The sequence below is a fragment of the Onychostoma macrolepis genome, chromosome 12, assembly GCF_012432095.1.
Source record: "Onychostoma macrolepis isolate SWU-2019 chromosome 12, ASM1243209v1, whole genome shotgun sequence".
NCBI classification, from domain to species: Eukaryota; Metazoa; Chordata; class Actinopteri; order Cypriniformes; family Cyprinidae; genus Onychostoma; species Onychostoma macrolepis.
The window spans coordinates 30,688,245-30,707,322 of record NC_081166.1 but is presented as its reverse complement, the minus strand read 5'-3'; the positions used below and the strand labels follow the sequence as shown (position 1 = coordinate 30,707,322).

Here is a 19,078-nt window from a genome sequence, read left to right as displayed (position 1 = left end):
AATCATTTGACAGCGCTAAAAATATATATAACGCATAACAACATAATTTATGAAGACCTTTATGATGCATTGTTACCAATGGTTCTTTTAAGAACTGTTCACTAAAAGGTTATTTGTGGAACTCTTATTTTCTGGAAGCTTTATTTTTAAGAGTGCTGTGAGAAGAAACTGTGTTTTATTGTATGTCTTGTGCGAGATGATGGGTTTAGTGAGGGAGGAGCACCTTTATGAAAACAGACTGTGTTTATGATTACGACTATATGTGGAGCACAAAAGCAGTCATAAGCAGCAGCTATATTTGCAGCAATAGCCAACAATACACTGTATGGGTCAAAATTATACTTTTTTCTTTTACGCCAAAAATCATTAGGATATTAAAATCATGTTCCATGAAGATATTTAGTAAACTTCATTTCTGATTAGTAATATGCATTGCTAAGAACTTAATTTGGACAACTTTAAAGGCGATTTTCTCAATATTTAGTTTACCCTCAGATTCCAGATTCAGCTTTCAGATGATGCATATAGTGATTTGAGTATATAACGCATTAGAAAGGCATGGACTGAATGGGAGTTTTGATCTGTGGAAGGGTCGCTGTGTAGCTCGTGACGCTCTTCTCTGTCTCTCAGACACCTGTGTGAGGTTCAGTCTCTGCAGACGCTGCAGAAGCAGGAGATCGAGGAGCTGTACTCCAGGATGGGGAAGGTTCCTCCGCCCTGCATCGTGTCTCCGGCTGCGATGCTCTCCAGCCGCCAGCGCCGGCTGTCTAAAGGAGCAAACTTCCCCTCGTCTCGCAGAAACAGCCTCCAGAGAGTCGACATTCTGCCTCTAACAGGTCAAACACACTTCTCCATTTCCACACTCACTGGATCAAACCCTAGCTGCACGAACAGCAGTGAATAAGTGCTGGATTCGGAGCGCTCTGCGTAGTTTAGCGCTGCTTCACTAACAAGCATAAAATGCAGAATATCCGTCAAATACTCCATTATGGTCAGTGTTGGGTAAGTTGCTCTAAAAAAGTAATTAATTACATCTTCAGCAGTGTAATTAGATTACTCTCTCCAAAAGTATTTAATTCCTTATCACTAATTACTTTCTAGATCCTATATCAACCTCGACAAGTTAATGATACAAGGATAGACACGAAACGCTTCTTTTAATTCTTTCAAACAAATAATAGATAACTACATAAATTATTCTGGTCACACTTTAGATTAGAGTCCAGTTCTCACTATTAACTAACTATTAACTTTTGCCTCAATATGCTCCTAATTACTGCTTATTAATACTTAGTAAAGTAGTTGTTAAGGAATTGAGTAGGATTAAAGATTTAGAATAAGGTCTTGCAGAATAAGACATTAATATGTTTTTTAAGTAATAATAAACAGCCAATATCCCAGTAATATTCATGCTAATAACCAGCTAGTTTAGACACTAAAGTGTTACTGATATTCTTATTAACTCACCAAAAGTGAGGAGGATACATCAAAAGCATGCATTTTAAGGTTATACTTTAAATTTTGATGTTAAATCCGCTATCTACAGTCTATACACAGTATTAAGTTCAATTACATAAGAAGTAACTGTGATTAAATTACAGTAACTAATTACACCCAACACTATGGTAAGACTTTATTATAAGATCCCATTAGTTGATGTGAGTTAATGACGTTACATTTGTTACAGTATTTATTCGTCTTTATTAATGTTATATAAACACAGCTGTTCAATGTCAGCTCAGGTCCATTAAATAATATTAACACACACAACTTTTGACTTCAATAACCAACTAGTCATGTTAGAAATTAGCATTAATTAGGATTAATAATTGCTTTAGAAGTATTTTTATCGTTAGTTCATGTTAACAAATGAAACCTAACCTAGATGTAACAGTAGTTTTTGTTGTTGTTGTTTTATTTGATTGAAGTTAACATTTATTTGAAGTATTTTTTTTAATGGTTTTAATTTTAGTTTTAGTTAAATTTTGCAATACTTTGCAATACTAGTCATTTTTATCAATACTTTTTGGTATCAACAAATCTCTCTACAGTATTTTTCATCGTTAGTTTCATTGTTTCTTTTCACTAAACTTGCAACAATGCTTGATGGGATTTTCCTGCCTTTTCTTTTCCTGATAATTCAGACAAATGAAGAATCTTAGCAGTCAGTTTAATCAGATTTTGTATCTATGATGTCTTTACAGGCAGCAGGCTTCAGTACAGAGACGCAGAAGTGCTTTTAGATGAGGCTGAATACACAATGTTTAAATGAAATGCAAAGTTTAACAGCTTGCTGTGCTGTGATTGGTCCACAGGGATCATGAGGAAAAACTCCCTGAGCGGCGACAGTAGCAGCAGTTCGCAGGACGGTTCACGGCCGACAAAAGGAGTGACTTTCGCTGCTGATTTTATCGGAATGGTACGATTCTTCTGCTGATTTGTGGCATTACATTCAGACAAACATGCATTCTTGTTAAACAAGCCCTTCATTTGCATCTCCTTTCATGGAATAAACATTCCTGCATTTTTTGATGCCATTAAAAGAAAACATTAAATTAAATAAATGTTAAATAAAATGCATATAATAAAATATAAAATGAATACAATATAAACAATTAACATAAATATAAAACACATAAAAAAAAAGAAAAAAAAGAAATAATATAAAATTTAAATTGCAATTTTTAGATTTACTTTTTTTTTTTGGCAGTAATAATGCAACATTCATTCACCATTGTCTTTCACTGAATGACCACAAGATCAACATCAGTTGAAGCCATTGAAGCTTAAATCAGAGATATTACAACTCATGAGTTATGAAACGATCATCATCAAAGTGAATACACAATGCATATATTTTCAGTGTTGGGAAGGTTACTTTGGAAATTTAATCGGTTACAGATTACAATTTACTCTATCTAAAATGTAATAAGTAGTGTAACTATTTCAATTGCTTTATTAAAGTAATATACAGTATCTCACAGAAGTGAGTACACGCCTCACATTTTTGTAAATATTTTATTATATCTTTTCATGTGACTACACTGAAGAAATGACACTTTGCTATGATGTAAAGTAGTGAGTGTACAGCTTGTATAACAGTGTAAATTTGCTGTCCCCTCAAAATAACTCAACACACAGCCATTAATGTCTAAACCACTGGCCACAAAAGTGAGTACACCCCTAAGTGAAAATGTCCAAATTGGGCCCAAAGTGTCAATATATTGTGTGGCCACTATTATTTTCCAGCACTGCCTTAACCCTCTTGGGCATGGAGTTCACCAGAGCTTCACAGGTTGCCACTGGAGTCCTCTTCCACTCCTCCATGATGACATCACGGAGCTGGTGGATGTTAGAGACCTTGCGCTGCTCCACCTTCCGTTTGAGGATGCCCCACAGATGCTCAATAGGGTTTAGGTCTGGAGACATGCTTGGCCAGTCCATCACCTTTACCCTCAGCTTCTTTAGCAAGGCAGTGGTCGTCTTGGAGGTGTGTTTGGGGTCGTTATCATGTTGGAATACTGCCCTGCGGCCCAGTCTCCGAAGGGAGGGGATCATGCTCTGCTTCAGTATGTCACAGTACATGTTGGCATTCATGGTTCCCTCAATGAACTGTAGCTCCCCAGTGCCGACAGCACTCATGCAGCCCCAGACCATGACACTCCCACCACCATGCTTGACTGTAGGCAAGACACACTTGTCTTTGTACTCCTCACCTGGTTGCTGCCACACACGCTTGACACCATCTGAACCAAATAAGTTTATCTTGGTCTCATCAGACCACAGGACATGGTTCCAGTAATCCATGTCCTTAGTCTGCTTGTCTTCAGCAAACTGTTCGCAGGCTTTCTTGTGCATCATCTTTAGAAGAGGCTTCCTTCTGGGACGACAGCCATGCAGACCAATCTGATGCAGTGTGCGGCGTACGGTCTGATCACTGACAGGCTGACCCCCCACCCCTTCAACCTCTGCAGCAATGCTGGCAGCACTCATACGTCTATTTCATAAACACAACCTCTGGATATGACGCTGAGCACGTGCACAAAACTTCTTTGGTCGACCATGGCGAGGCCTGTTCTGAGTGGAACCTGTCCTGTTAAACCGCTGTATGGTCTTGGCCACCGTGCTGCAGCTCAGTTTCAGGGTCTTGGCAATCTTCTTATAGCCTACGCCATCTTTATGTAGAGCAACAATTCTTTTTTTCAGATCCTCAGAGAGTTCTTTGCCATGAGGTGCCATGATGAACTTCCAGTGACCAGTATGAGAGAGTGAGAGTGATAACACCAAATTTAACACACCTGCTCCCCATTCACACCTGAGACCTTGTAACACTAACGAGTCACATGACACCGGGGAGAGAAAATGGCTAATTGGGCCCAATTTGGACATTTTCATTTAGGGGTGTACTCACTTTTGTGGCCAGCGGTTTAGACATTAATGGCTGTGTGTTGAGTTATTTTGAAGGGACAGCAAATTTACACTGTTATACAAGCTGTACACTCACTACTTTACATTGTAGCAAAGTGTCGTCACATGAAAAGATATAATAAAATATTTACAAAACTGTAAGGGGTGTACTCACTTCTGTGAGATACTGTAACTGTAACATTTGATTACTTTTCTAAATTTCTAATATTCAGTATATCACCCATGCTTCATTAGTAGCACATAATCATACGATAGTTAAATCAGTTCTTGGGAAGTGTACCAAACAATGCATTGAATGGTTTCTCTCTCGTTTCAGTAAGAATCCTGAGCCTGGTGCATCAGACTACCTCATCCGTTCATGACCGCTCCTCCAGACTCGCTCCAGTCTGATCCTGTAATATAATGTACAGTTTCCTGAGCCGTGTGATTCCAGCGCCGGAGTCGTACGCGTGTTTCTCCTGCAGATGCACTAATTAAATCTGCTTGATTCTGTGAAGAGCCAGTGGTTTGGCGGGACTCTGCTGTTTTATGATGCTGTGATGTTCTCTCTGAAGACCGTCTCTTTGCACTTTCTGAAACTCACCAGTCCACGACTGGACCTCAGACGTCCTGCTGTCTCTGCGCTGTAGAAACTCCACAGATATTTCTGCTCTTATCTGATAGGGTCTCTTTTATAGTCGAAATGTGAATAAATAAATAAATAACTGATTTTGGGTGGGAGGGATAAATATATATTATTTTTGCATTGATTATGCCAGCTTTGAGATTTTGACGTCTATGTTTATGTATATTTACATATATATATATATTTTATTGTATTTTATCAGTCTGACTTCATATGGAAATGTTAAAGGAATAGCTATGGTTAGGATGAGTTTGTTTCTTCATCAGATTTGGAGAAATGTGTCTCAGCATCGGATGCTCTGCAGTGAATGGGTGCCGTCAGAATGAGTTAAAAACGTCTTAATGCTGGATGTGTTTCAGCTTTTGTCTTCTCCAGATGTTAACTGATGGACTGGAGTGCTGTGGATTATTGTGATGTTTTTATCAGACTCTCATTCTGACGGCACCCATTCACTGCAGAGCATCCATTGCTGAGACACTGATGCTGAGACACATTTCTACAAACCTGATGAAGAAACACACTCATCCTGATCTCAGATGAACTGAGGGGGAGCACGTTTTTAATTTTGGATGAACTATTCTTTCAATGCACCAAAAATCAAAGCAAGTATCAGCCATAAAGATGAAGACGGATGTAAAACGCACACTGCACTTTGGCATGAGGTTCAAAGTCCCATCTGGGACAGTACAATAGAGTCGTTAATAAATGATTGACTGCTTATGTTTAATAAAGAGCGGTCAATAAAAGTGCATTTGTTATCTTCAATATTAACAGATTTTTCACAACATTTATACTTTCTGTAGCTTTACTGTGGAAACATTATGCACAGCATATGGTGAAATCACTGTTTATTTTCTAATTAACTTGCATGATTCAGAATATGAATGAGCAGAAATAGATGTTATTTACGGTAAAGCTGTATTAAAATGTTTTTGGCATGATGCATTACACCTTTCAGACTTTCAAACACACACAAACAGGATCTTTAATATGAAAACCCAAGAACATCATCCATTCATGGCTCATTAAAAACTGTGAAGAATCATATGAATGCCTTAAAATGCAGTGAGTTACAGACACAAACACAGCCGATGTGTTTCAGATAAATGTGACTTTATGCTGTTATACTGCTTCCATGCTGTGCCTTCTCTATCTTATAGTTTATTCTAAATCATATTTGTACAATAAAAGTCAATAAATATACAGAAGACTGAGTTGAGTATTCATTTCTGACACTGCAGCAGTATATCTAGGACACATTTTTATTGAGTTCATAAAAAAAGTCAAACATAAACAAAACTTTCCTGAAACTGATCTCACTCGGATTACGCGTTCGCACTGAAAGATCAGTTCCTGTAGCCAGTGTTCATAGCAGAATATCATGATGTTCAGGCTCCATGTCTGTGATTCAGACACATGATCCTCCTGGTGTTGGTCAGTGTCCGGCGCCCCCTGCTGGCCGCGGTCAGGGCACAGCGCGCTCTCAGTTCAGATGGCTCCGGTCTTTGGGGCCTGTAGCTTTGCAGCTCTGGCTTCTTCATCGATTTCATCCATGACTCTCTCTTGAGACACGGAGTAGAAAGTGTAGCCATCTGAGGACGGCCGGTGAAGGCAAATAATGCAGACGTATCTCTGCAGTCTGAGCAGAGTTAAAGGGACAGTTCACACAAAAAGTAAAAGATACTTTGAAGAATGCTGCTGGTAGTAGTTTTTGTTTTTGTGTAAGTCAATGGCTGTACAGGCAACATTCTTCAAAACGTCTTTTGTGTTCAGGGTTGCCAGGTCTGCGGTTATTGCGCTAATTTTGTTGCGGGATCTCAAACCCACAAAAAGTAAATAAATAAAAAATAAAACCTTATTGGTCTGGTTTGACCTGGCAACCCAGCTTGTGTTGAACAGAAGAAAGTCAATAATTCAGATCATTCAGGGTGAATAAACATTCTTCACGTTACTATCCCTTTAATTCCTGTATGACATAAAACTGGTTTTCATATTTATGGTTGAGTTTTACACTGAATGGTCCCAGCTAACGGAGAACATCCTCAGAACACTGTTTAACGTTCTGTCGAGGTTCTCTCGACGTTATGAACAAACATTCTTCCAGAAACATTAATAGAATGTTTCTTCAAAGTTATTTGATCTTTCTCAAAACACTGACAAAAACATAACAACATTAATACTTAAGAGTCTTAAGCAGCTGGAGAGAACGTTCAAAAGTAACTTTTGCAAAATGATAAAATGTAACAGTTTCTCTAACATCGACACATAAAGAACAACAAGTGTTATTAGAACATATTTTGTAAGCTGGGGTAATTTATAATTATTTTTTATTTTTTTTATTTTGACTTATGTCTCACTTGTGTTCGTGTTTTTTCCAAGGTCTTATTTTTATAAATAAAGTTAAGTAAACTGTGCATAATTTAGAGGTAAATAATGTTTTAGAAATAAATAAATAAAGTTAAGTAAATGGAATAATTTAGAGGCAAATAATGTTTTAGAAATAAATAAATAAATAAATAAAGTTAAGTAAATGGAATAATTTAGAGGCAAATAATGTTTAGTAAATAAATAAATAAATAAAGTTAAGTAAATGGAATAATTTAGAGATAAATAATGTTTAGTAAATAAATAAATAAAGTTAAGTAAACTGTGCATAATTTAGAGATAAATAATGTTTAGTAAATAAATAAAGTTAAGTAAATGGAATAATTTAGAGATAAATAATGTTTAGTAAATAAATAAATAAATAAAGTTAAGTAAACTGTGCATAATTTAGAGGCAAATAATGTTTAGTAAATAAATAAATAAATAAATAAATAAAGTTAAGTAAATGGAATAATTTAGAGGCAAATAATGTTTAGTAAATAAATAAATAAATAAAGTTAAGTAAACTGTGCATAATTTAGAGGCAAATAATGTTTAGTAAATAAATAAATAAATAAATAAATAAAGTTAAGTAAATGGAATAATTTAGAGATAAATAATGTTTAGTAAATAAATAAATACATAAATAAATAAATAAAGTTAAGTAAACTGTGCATAATTTAGAGGTAAATAATGTTTTAGAAATAAATAAATAAATAAATAAAGTTAAGTAAACTGTGCATAATTTAGAGGTAAATAATGTTTAGTAAATAAATAAAGTTAAGTAAACTGTGCATAATTTAGAGGCAAATAATGTTTAGTAAATAAATAAAGTTAAGCAAACTGTGCATAATTTAGAGGTAAATAATGTTTAGTAAATAAATAAAGTTAAGCAAACTATGCATAATTTAGAGGTAAATGCTGTGTAAGGCCACCTTCTTCTTCTTCTCTTGACTAATTACGGATTGCGAACATGCTTTAGGTGATACCGCCACCTACGGTACAAGCGCGTGTAACTGCATCACGTCACGGTAAGTGTTCTCATCTTCTGCTCATTAAGGGCTTTAAACAGTCTTCTGTCCCCATCAGAGTCCACTCTCGAACCCTAATAATCTCCAGACCCCTCTCTCCAGCTCCTTTAACCCCACAGTCATCACTATTCCTTACTCCTGCCATCCACTCTCAGGCTTGTCATTAAAATGTATGCAGCCAAACCACAGTCAACTTAAAGAAGTGTTTTAAAGGATTCCACAGAAGCACAGCTCTCAGAGTTACAGGATAAACACACAGTAGATGAACGCAGAGTTTGACAGCTGCTGATAACGCGAACATCTGGCCATATATGAATTAATCTTACTATTATTCCTCACAGATCAGATGAATATATACAGCATTAGTTACAGCGCTGTGATCTTGTGTAAGATATGAATATGAATATATAACGCATTAGTTGTTGTGTAATGAAGGATACAGATGCCGAGCACCACGGCGCCGATGGCGAGTCCCGTCGCGACGTTTCTCCCGCGGAGCTGGCCTGCTTTCTTCTTCCACTGCGCCATCTCCACTTGCTGGATGAACCGCAGCTGCTCCCTGGTCAGCTCTTCTTTTGAGGGGTCTATTCTCTTCGCGAACTGCGCGTCAGGTCTGGGCTCCCCTTGACCGCTCTTGTCCGCCATGTTTGAAGCGCTGTTTTCGTGACGTAACGCGACGTGAGTTTGCAAATCAATGCTGCGTCGACTTTGCGCAGCTCCGTCCGGTTTTTTTATTGCAAGGTCACTTTAAGTTCAGAGTCGAGTGTTGATAACAGTTTACATGTTTTTCTTTCTTTTTTCTTTTTTTATTGCAGATATATAATTTAATACAACAGAAACAAATAACACAGAACAAAGAACATACAACATATGGGAGAAAACATTGGTTTTATTATAGCAAAAGTGTAGTAACCATGTTTTTTTTAATTTTTATTTGGCTTGTACAACCACAGTTTTACTACAAATACCATGGTTTAACTATAGTAACCATGTTTTTTGGTTTTATTTGTAGGAAAACCATGGTTAATATTCGTAAGGGAGAGAAGAGAGAAAAAGAAAATAAATAAATAAATTGCAATTTATTTTAAAAACTTTTTATAATACGAGATGTCTTCAGAGCTTTTTTATTGGAGGAGACTTTTTAATAATAAATGTAAATAAAGCTAATATTTTGCTGCTGGGTTTAAATTTGAGGTATCTGGCTTTGTGGATATCATACATATATGTAGCTTTACTATTGGTTTAATTTTTAACAAGTTATAAAAATTATAACTAAGTTTCACGTGGCTTTATTATTTAAAAACGACTAAATTTAAATAACTTTTAATTAATCTTGGCCCGCTGATCGTGAACCACGTGATCGAGGAACAGGCAGCATTATGCAGATCACTGCAGCCATCTACTGGTCCTTTCGGTCAATTACGTGTAAATATAATCAAATTAATTTCTTTAGTTAACGTGCTGATGTTATATTTCTTGTATTTTAGCATATTGTATTTTCTAGAAGAATTTTATTCAGAACCCCCCCCCAAAAAACCGTGCCACTTTGTATGTTTGTTCGTTGATGGCGTTGTCACGTGGTTACTTTTCTCAAAGCCTCTCAGAATCGACCAATCACATTTTGCTTTATGGCGCTTGATTTAAAAAAAACCCACCAATAATTCTTAAAAATTATATATTGGGATATAAATGTCTAAGTTATTCCAATAAAATAAAATAAAATAAAAATAAAGCGTGCTGAGGTTGACAGAGATTCACGAGCGCCTTTCTTCCGTCGATTAACGTTAATCCTGAGGGGAAAATGGCGGGCAGAGCTGTGTTTTCGCTGCCCAGCAGGGAACAGGTGAACCCCAGGTTCGGACAGGTGTCTTTAGACATTTTAACCGACATTCTGTCCAACCTCAACAAGAGAAACAAGCTTCACCTGCAGAGTGTGTCAGATCTGTGCGGATGCCTCAAGGACAGCAGGCTAGTGGGTGAGTGCTGTGGCCCCTAACTAGTGCACTAGCTGCTAATATCGGGTTTCTGTGGTGTGCTAGAGTTATCACTAGATGACCATGTCTTACTGAAATATATCAGCGAATAACTCATGCACTTATAAACAACGTACTTACCATTACCTGTTCGACCAATATGTCATTAACTCGGATATATCGGCCGATATTTCACTTTTTTTTTTAAATGATCATCATTGGTCAACTCTATAATTTACACAAAACAATGAAGAGCACAAATTATGCTATACACATTGTAAAACAGTTTACTAGTTTAAAAAGCATGATAATATTCAGTGAAAAACTGACAGAACTGAAGCTGAGCAATCCTTCTGTTGTCACCTTGATTTAATTATTCAATATGATGAAATTAATCATACCTAAACCGAATTTTCTTTTAAACTAACCACTCCCACAGTTCATTATGAGGGTTTTTGTTACGCTATAAATAAACATATGAACTTTTTGTTGTTGTCCTTGTATGGTTTGGGACAGTTATACTCATTTAGAGATGTAAAAAACATTTTAATACATTAACAAAACACAGTAATTGTTTCATACTGTTTTCTAAAGACTGTCTAAAATTGGAAAATATTATTACATTTACATTTAGTCATTTAGCAGACGCTTTTATCCAAAGCGACTTACAGATGAGGACAATAGAAGCAATAAAATCAACAAAAGAGCAATAATACACAAGTGCTATAACAAGTCTCGCAGTACACGTAGTAATTATTTTCTTAATTTTTTAAGAAAGCAGATAGAATAGAAAAAAGAATAGAGAAGCTAGTGTTAGAGGCCTTTTTTTGCTTTTTGTTAATTGTGTAATAAATAAAAAGAAAAAAATAGAATACAAAAAGAATAGAGAAGCTAGTGTTAGCTTTTTTTGTAAAGAAAAGAAGCAGTTAATAAACAAATAGAGTTTTTTTAAAGAATAGAATTAGAATAGAGTGTGTTAGAGTTAGAGGGTGAAATAAAGTTGGAAGAGATGTGTTTTTAGCCGATTCTTGAAGATGGTTAAGGACTTCAGTTGACACAATGTACTGTATATTTGTTAGTGTAGTGTCACTCTTATGTGTTCAGTGATGATTGTGATGAATTATTATGATTGCAGAGCGTGTGTTTCATCTGTGTGAGGAGCTGCGACTGAACCCTGCGGTCGGATACCAGGCCATCGAGATACTGGAGAGGTAATTTAAAGAATCTGGAGAGAACATTATTCACTGTAAGCCAGTCTAATGCTCCTGCGCTTGTCACGCTCCAGGTTTATGGCCAAGTTTACTGAAGATCTAATCCGCAGCCAGAAAGGTCAAGGAGCTTCGTCTGAGGAGCTCATCTTCCAAACGCTCAAGAAGAAGTTCTTTCTCTCCGTCCTCTCGAGCGTCCAGATAGCCAGCAAGCTGGACCTGTACTCCCATGTACGGTTATCTCATGAATTAGAGCGTAGCCGATATTCTGTATGTGATCGGCTGTATTTGTGTTCATCTAGGTTGTGAACAATGAGATTGCGGTGAGATTTCTGCAGGCTGCCGGTTACTCTTCCACCAAAGAGCAGCTCTTGGACTCGAGATTCTCATTTTAAAAACGCTCAACTTTAACGTGAACGTCCCGAATCCTTTAACATACGTGGAGACCCTTTTGGAGGTGCTGGGTAAGATGATTGTCTCGGGTGTATTTCTCACAGCTTACACGCATATTCAAAACTTTGCCTCTTTTTACACACAAAATGCAAAATACCTCACATCTTTTGATAATTAAAGCATTGCATTCAAAATATCACAACAGCAAACATTTGTCTTACGTTTGCAAACATCTTTGCCGTAATATTATATTTCTGGATATATCATTTGGTGTGTGCTTCTGCTGTTTGAGTGACAGCTGCTTTCAGAAACCGTGTGACAAGGAGAGATTTAGTGTAATGAGTGTGTTTTGTGTTTGCACGCAGGCCGTAATGAAGCGCGGGTTCCTGTGTGTGAGCTGCATCAGCTGTGTGTGTGTGTGCTGCGGCTCGTTTACCTGCAGAGGGAGACGATCTACCACTCTCTGCTCGTATCTGCCACCGGATGCTCCCGTCCTTCCCATGAGCAACGGTGAGGCTTTTATATTTACGATCCTGCATGTGTTTAGATGACATTAAAAAACTAATTAGTAAATCTTTACCAATCTTTGCCACACTGTCCTTCAAAAGGTTTTACGCTTTTATCAGCAAGAAGTTTTTAATCATTTAAAAATATAAGAATGATCTTTTATTATTTTATATGTTTACTATAAGTACTAGTCAGAATACGTATGTTGTGCCAGTTTTAAAATAAATATTACGCTGAATGACGATGGAACAGATTTTAACTCATATTTTGACATTTTTATTTTCACACACGCTATCTGAAACATTACATTAGGCACTTTACTTGCTTTCAATATGCTTTCTATGTATATATAATCACTTTTGTGACTTTAAGTTGATGCGTCTTATCTTTGACCCATATATACTTAATTCTTTACATATAATTGTCAAATAACATTACATTTTTAATTTAAATACACACATATAAATACAAGCTTCAGAATTTATAAAGATTTTAGATATGGCTAAACTACATATTTTCTCTTTGTGGAATTAAATAAATTAAGTTGATTCATTAATATACTCAAAAAATGTTCTTTCAGCTGCCTTCTCCAAAATTTAGTGACAGCAGCTGTGTTTTTTCTTGCCTTATAAATGCGTTAAATACATGATTTTATTAATTTTATTGTGTGATGTTGCTCCAGAACGAATCATGAACTCTGGATCAAACCTGATCTAAACTGGGTTCAGGAATGCAAGTGCTGGTACTTTAAAATATTTCACACCGGTCCAACTTTTTGGCAACAAAATAAATTACCTCATAAACACCTTAGCAACCACACAGCATTTCCCATCAGCGGTGAGTTTTGTGCTCACAACTCCTTCAGGAAATGTAAATCTGAATATATTTGCTGGTTTATGTTTGGTGGCTTCAACGGGGTCGTCAGTCATTGGTCACAGAGGGATATGAAGTGTGTCTTGTGTTTGTAACAGAGCTAAGTTTGTGTCTGTGACCGAGGACTTCATGCTTCTGGGAGTTGGAGTCATTTCTGTGGCCGCCTTCATTCATCACATCTCAACATGGGAGAAGGTACAGAACGGCTCCTGAATCCTGATCACGATTCAGTCAGTCAGCTGTGAAGCGTTTACATATTTATGACGGACTCAGCGTTGTTGGGTTTGTGCGCTGCAGGTCGTGGAGGAGCTGACGGGAATAACAGGCATTTCAGGCCAGAGCATCATGGAGTTTGCATATGTCACCCTGATGCACATCACCAAGACCAGATCCGTCTGATGCTTTCACGTCAGAAATATGATGAACAGAATAGAGCTGGAGTACCGATAGAAGACGACTCCTATAAGAAATCATCACCTTTTTTATTTAGATTTCTCTCCAAATTCTGTTGTGAAAGTACAATGTAAAGATAAAACATTAAAATGAAAGAGGGACTTGCCATTCACGTTTCATTATGCGATGATTTCTAACCTGTTCACTGTCGGTTCCACTTTTTGACCTGAAAATGACATTTCCAACTTAAAGAAGATTATTGTAGAAGTGAGCAATATTATAAAGATTTAGGTTTAAGTTTATGAAAATATAAAATGTAAATATTTTAATATTTATATTTTACATAAAATATATATTGTACAAAACACGTTTTACTCTAAAACTGGTAGAATATCAAAACAAAATTTAAAAAAGTTATTTTCCAAATTTGAGGTCGATATCTCAAAAAATGAGCTTTCAGTGAGATTTTGTTTGGGCGTAGTACCAAGCTTTTTGACCATCAAACCCCATTAGTAACCATATAAGGGTGTCTTCATTTCCATATATGAGTTTGAGTGATCTGAAACATGTTTTTCCACACTTTTCTCAATATTAGTTGTAGAAGTAGACATCGCTACTAAGGGCAGTATTTGATTTCAATTCAACCTCAGAAAACACATAAAAGACATGCTACGAGAACCCTGGACTTGCGTTATAGTTCATGAATCTATTGTTTTTTTTCTATACATTCAAAACGCTTTTGGACCTTTTTTTCCCTCAAAAACATATCTTTCGAACACTCTCCATGAAAATGAATGAAGATTTTTCATGATTTTAAATGTGCATCACTATTTCAAAGTAAAGGTCAGAACACACTCTCTGACTCTGATGAGTACTACTTTTGCATGTTAATAAATTACAGTTGCTGTGTAAAATAATTCAAAAACCAGTCACCAAATATCAAAACTAGAGTCTTTAAGCTTTCAAACGATATATCGTTTGTCAGGATTACTTTAGGTTCAGAATAAGATATTACTGTTCGAAGCATGTAATGGCAAATGGTGACAGCTAACAGAAATGAATGAATGTTTGACTTCTTTACAATGAGCACAAAAACTAATAATTTCTACATTTTCATCTACATTTTACTATCTAGTAAAACAGATCATTAACAAAAACTGGAAATTGAGTGTTTGGATTGTGAGATTGGCAGAGGACTGTGGTTCAGAGCATGTTGTCATTGTATTGCATGAAATAATACTACTACTATTACAAGTTAGTCATCTGATTTTTATTTAATTTTTTTCATTTAAGACTGTTATTTTGTCTGAAATTATTTTCTTATTTTTGCAACCGTTGAGTGCATGAAGTGTTCAACGTTTTTTCAGTTAATTAAGTGGATCATCCAGGGATTTGGGGTGAAGAGGCATAGAATAATTGGGACATACAACCAGGATTGACTAGTATAGAGGCAGTTTCTGCAACTGGCCCCTTATTTCAGTCTTTACTCTTTCATGAGACCTCAGGGCAAGACTAAAAATAAGAGTTATTGTTGTTATTCCAGCTTTAACTTCTTATGGTTTCATTTCACCACACTAAGCCTAGATCTCATGTCTTTCTGATGGAGAAGGAAATCCCGTAATACATTTCAACAAATGCTCAGTGGAAATAAAAAACAGATGGCAATGAAGCAAGAGAATTGTTGATTATAACTGTAATTAGTTCGTTAAATTCATGTTTTCAAAAAGTAGTTATGATGAAACAGAAGTAGCAGCGCTTCTATTCTTCTGAATTGTGATCTGCATTTGAGTGTAAAGGATTATTGGTGGAAAAAGATGTAGGGCAGGGTCTGTCTGATCGTTGATTGGATGTTAAGATGGATGTGGGCGTGGCAGGTGAACAGGGGTGGATTTAAGCGGGTAAATGATTGGAGAAGTCCTGCATGCATCACTAGAGAGAAAATCCAGTTATGATCTTTAAACATTACAAATATTTCTAAAATGAACCCTTTATTGTTCATAGAAAGATCTATAACATGCATTTTAAATATAGATAATTTCTCATTTCTTTATAATTAAAAACAGGTAATATTTGAGTTGGATTAAAGTGTTTTTGAGAAGATGAATAATTGCTTCTGTCTGACTGAAATTGAACTTTTAAAGCACAGCTAAATGCACTTGCTGTTGGCTCAACCATTATTTGCGCATTTGTGTTTGGTGTCTCTATACTTCATCTTAAAATATGACCTACAGAGACAACAGTGGCAATTATCTTACTGGAGCAGGTTTTAGACCACCATTTCTATAAAAACGGTCCTTTTTTTTTTTTTTTTTTTTTTTTTTGATACTTAAGAGACACCTCTTAAATATAGAGCTGAGTATCATCAGCAAAACAGTGAAAGCTAACACCATGTTTCCTGATGATATCTCCAAAGGGTAACATATAAAGCATGAAAAGCAGCGGTCCTAGTACTGAGCCTTGAGGTACTCCATACTGTACTTGTGATTGGTATGATTACATCTTCATTCACTGCTAACTGATGATGGTCAGATAAGTATGATTTGAACCATGCCAATGCAGTTCCACTAGTAGCAGCATAATCTTCTAATAAACCTTGCTACGTGTACTGCGTTAAGCTAACTGAGACTTGTTATAGCACTTCCATATCATTTATCTTTTATTGATTTTGATTGCTTCTATTGTCCTCATTTGTAAGTTGCTTTGCATAAAAGTGTCTGCTAAATAACTAAATGTAAATATGTATATATATATATATATATACAGTGAGGAAAATAAGTATTTGAACACCCTGCTATTTTGCAAGTTCTCCCACTTAGAAATCATGGAGGGTCTGAAATTGTCATCGTAGGTGCATGTCCACTGTGAGAGACATAATCTAAAAAAAATCCAGAAATCACAATGTATGATTTTTAACTATTTATTTGTATGATACAGCTGCAAATAAGTATTTGAACACCTGTCTATCAGCTAGAATTCTGACCCTCAAAGACCTGTTAGTCTGCCTTTAAAATGTCCACCTCCACTCCATTTATTATCCTAAATTAGATGCACCTGTTTGAGGTCGTTAGCTGCATAAAGACACCTGTCCACCCCATACAATCAGTAAGAATCCAACTACTAACATGGCCAAGACCAAAGAGCTGTCCAAAGACACTAGAGACAAAATTGTACACCTCCACAAGGCTGGAAAGGGCTACGGGAAATTGCCAAGCAGCTTGGTGAAAAAGGTCCACTGTTGGAGCAATCATTAGAAAATGGAAGAAGCTAAACATGACTGTCAATCTCCCTCGGACTGGGGCTCCATGCAAGATCTCACCTCGTGGGGTCTCAATGATCCTAAGAAAGGTGAGAAATCAGCCCAGAACTACACGGGAGGAGCTGGTCAATGACCTGAAAAGAGCTGGGACCACCGTTTCCAAGGTTACTGTTGGTAATACACTAAGGCGTCATGGTTTGAAATCATGCATGGCACGGAAGGTTCCCCTGCTTAAACCAGCACATGTCCAGGCCCGACTTAAGTTTGCCAATGACCATTTGGATGATCCAGAGGAGTCATGGGAGAAAGTCATGTGGTCAGAACTTTTGGTCATAATTCCACTAAACGTGTTTGGAGGAAGAAGAATGATGAGTACCATCCCAAGAACACCATCCCTACTGTGAAGCATGGGGTGGTAGCATCATGCTTTGGGGTGTTTTTCTGCACATGGGACAGGGCGACTGCACTGTATTAAGGAGAGGATGACCGGGGCCATGTATTGCGAGATTTTGGGAACAACCTCCTTCCCTCAGTTAGAGCATTGAAGATGGGTCGAGGCTGGGTCTTCCAACATGACAATGACCCGAAGCACACAGCCAGGATAACCAAGGAGTGGCTCTGTAAGAAGCATATCAAGGTTCTGGCGTGGCCTAGCCAGTCTCCAGACCTAAACCCAATAGAGAATCTTTGGAGGAGCTCAAACTCCGTGTTTCTCAGCGACAGGCCAGAAACCTGACTGATCTAGAGAAGATCTGTGTGGAGGAGGGGCCAAAATCCCTCCTGCAGTGTGTGTGCAAACCTGGTGAAAAACTACAGGAAACGTTTGACTACTGTACCAAATATTAACATTGATTTTCTCAGGTGTTCAAATACTTATTTGCAGCTGTATCATACAAATAAATAGTTAAAAATCATACATTGTGATTTCTGGATTTTTTTTTAGATTATGTCTCTCACAGTGGACATGCACCTACGATGACAATTTCAGACCCCTCCATGATTTCTAAGTGGGAGAACTTGCAAAATAGCAGGGTGTTCAAATACTTATTTTCCTCACTGTATATATTAGGGGTGGGAATCACTAGAGGCCCCACGATACGATATTATCATGATACTTTTGTCACGATACAATATTATTGCGATTTTAAATATATTGCGATATTCTGTGATATATTGCAATTTATTACCTATTTCCAAATTATGTCCCCAAAGGAAAACTTTGGCAACGTCTAGCAGTTTTAACTAAAAAGAAACATTTCTCAGTTTGTTTATCTCACTTCAATTTTATTGCTGCAGTGCAAAATGGGATTGTCAAGCAGACAAACTGTCCAACACTTTCATGAAAACGTGTTATAAATGTTGCACGCACCTGGCAAACTCAATTATTTGTATTACAGTCTAGTCTAGTCAACCTTAATTTAATGTAAACAGGTATGCACTGCTGTGCTACTACAGGTCTTACATCCGAAGGAAGGGGTTTCCTGATAACTTTTTGGGATGCCGCCATCTTTATTTTACTAATTTACATGCTGATGGTGACCCAGCTGACCTCACCAGAAAAAAACTCAACACCACCATCTAGAGGACTATAAAGAAATTGATTTTATTATTCTACCAAATAGTATAATAAAAGATCGATACTTGGCGTCCGTGTATCGATGCAGTATTGCTGTGGAAAATATCGCGATGCTGTATCGATTTTTCCCCCCACCCCTAATATATGTATATATTGTGAAAATTGAAAAGTATTTTATTATATTTACTTTGCAGAAAATGAAGTTTAGTAAGAATCATCCCAAACTTAATCCACAACTTAAATGTTTTACTTCAAATAATTTTTTCTTACTGTTAACTTGTTTCTTTCTTTAACTTTCAGTGTTTAGCACTAAAACGCACCGGGATGTTTGCTGAAACTGGATGTGGTACAGCCCGACCAAGAGAGATTTCTGCTCAACATAAGGCCGATGAGTCACGGAAATCTCATCACTGCTGTGGCTTTTACTGCATTGCTTTCAGCTCTGAAGCCC

The 19,078-nt window shown here is 36.7% G+C and overlaps 3 protein-coding genes across 3 annotated transcripts in view; 2 read left to right on the top strand and 1 right to left on the bottom strand.

Annotated features, from left to right (window-relative positions):
* The window catches only part of wnk4a (WNK lysine deficient protein kinase 4a), a 55,226-nt gene extending 49,487 nt beyond the window's left edge, over positions 1 to 5,739 (top strand). The window contains 3 exon segments of the mRNA XM_058793555.1: positions 631 to 836; positions 2,316 to 2,419; positions 4,749 to 5,739. Of these exon segments, the coding sequence (XP_058649538.1) occupies positions 631 to 836; positions 2,316 to 2,419; positions 4,749 to 4,790 (352 nt within the window). The 3' untranslated portion in view covers positions 4,791 to 5,739.
* A 562-nt stretch (positions 5,740 to 6,301) lies between these two features.
* On the bottom strand, positions 6,302 to 9,147 carry LOC131550988 (cytochrome c oxidase assembly factor 3 homolog, mitochondrial). Its single transcript, XM_058793554.1, has 2 exons — positions 8,889 to 9,147; positions 6,302 to 6,645 (listed from the first exon to the last, which is right to left on the bottom strand). Exons 1-2 carry the CDS (start codon positions 9,091 to 9,093, stop codon positions 6,542 to 6,544), a joined length of 309 nt encoding a protein of 102 aa, XP_058649537.1. The 5' UTR covers positions 9,094 to 9,147; the 3' UTR covers positions 6,302 to 6,541.
* Positions 9,148 to 9,828: 681 nt separating this feature from the next.
* Positions 9,829 to 14,496, top strand: cntd1 (cyclin N-terminal domain containing 1). Its single transcript, XM_058792611.1, is given in 8 exon segments — positions 9,829 to 10,424; positions 11,557 to 11,632; positions 11,707 to 11,860; positions 11,932 to 12,004; positions 12,007 to 12,093; positions 12,388 to 12,532; positions 13,501 to 13,597; positions 13,700 to 14,496. Coding segments are annotated over 8 exon segments (909 nt in total). The 5' UTR covers positions 9,829 to 10,249; the 3' UTR covers positions 13,802 to 14,496.
* The last annotated feature ends 4,582 nt before the right edge of the window (positions 14,497 to 19,078 follow it).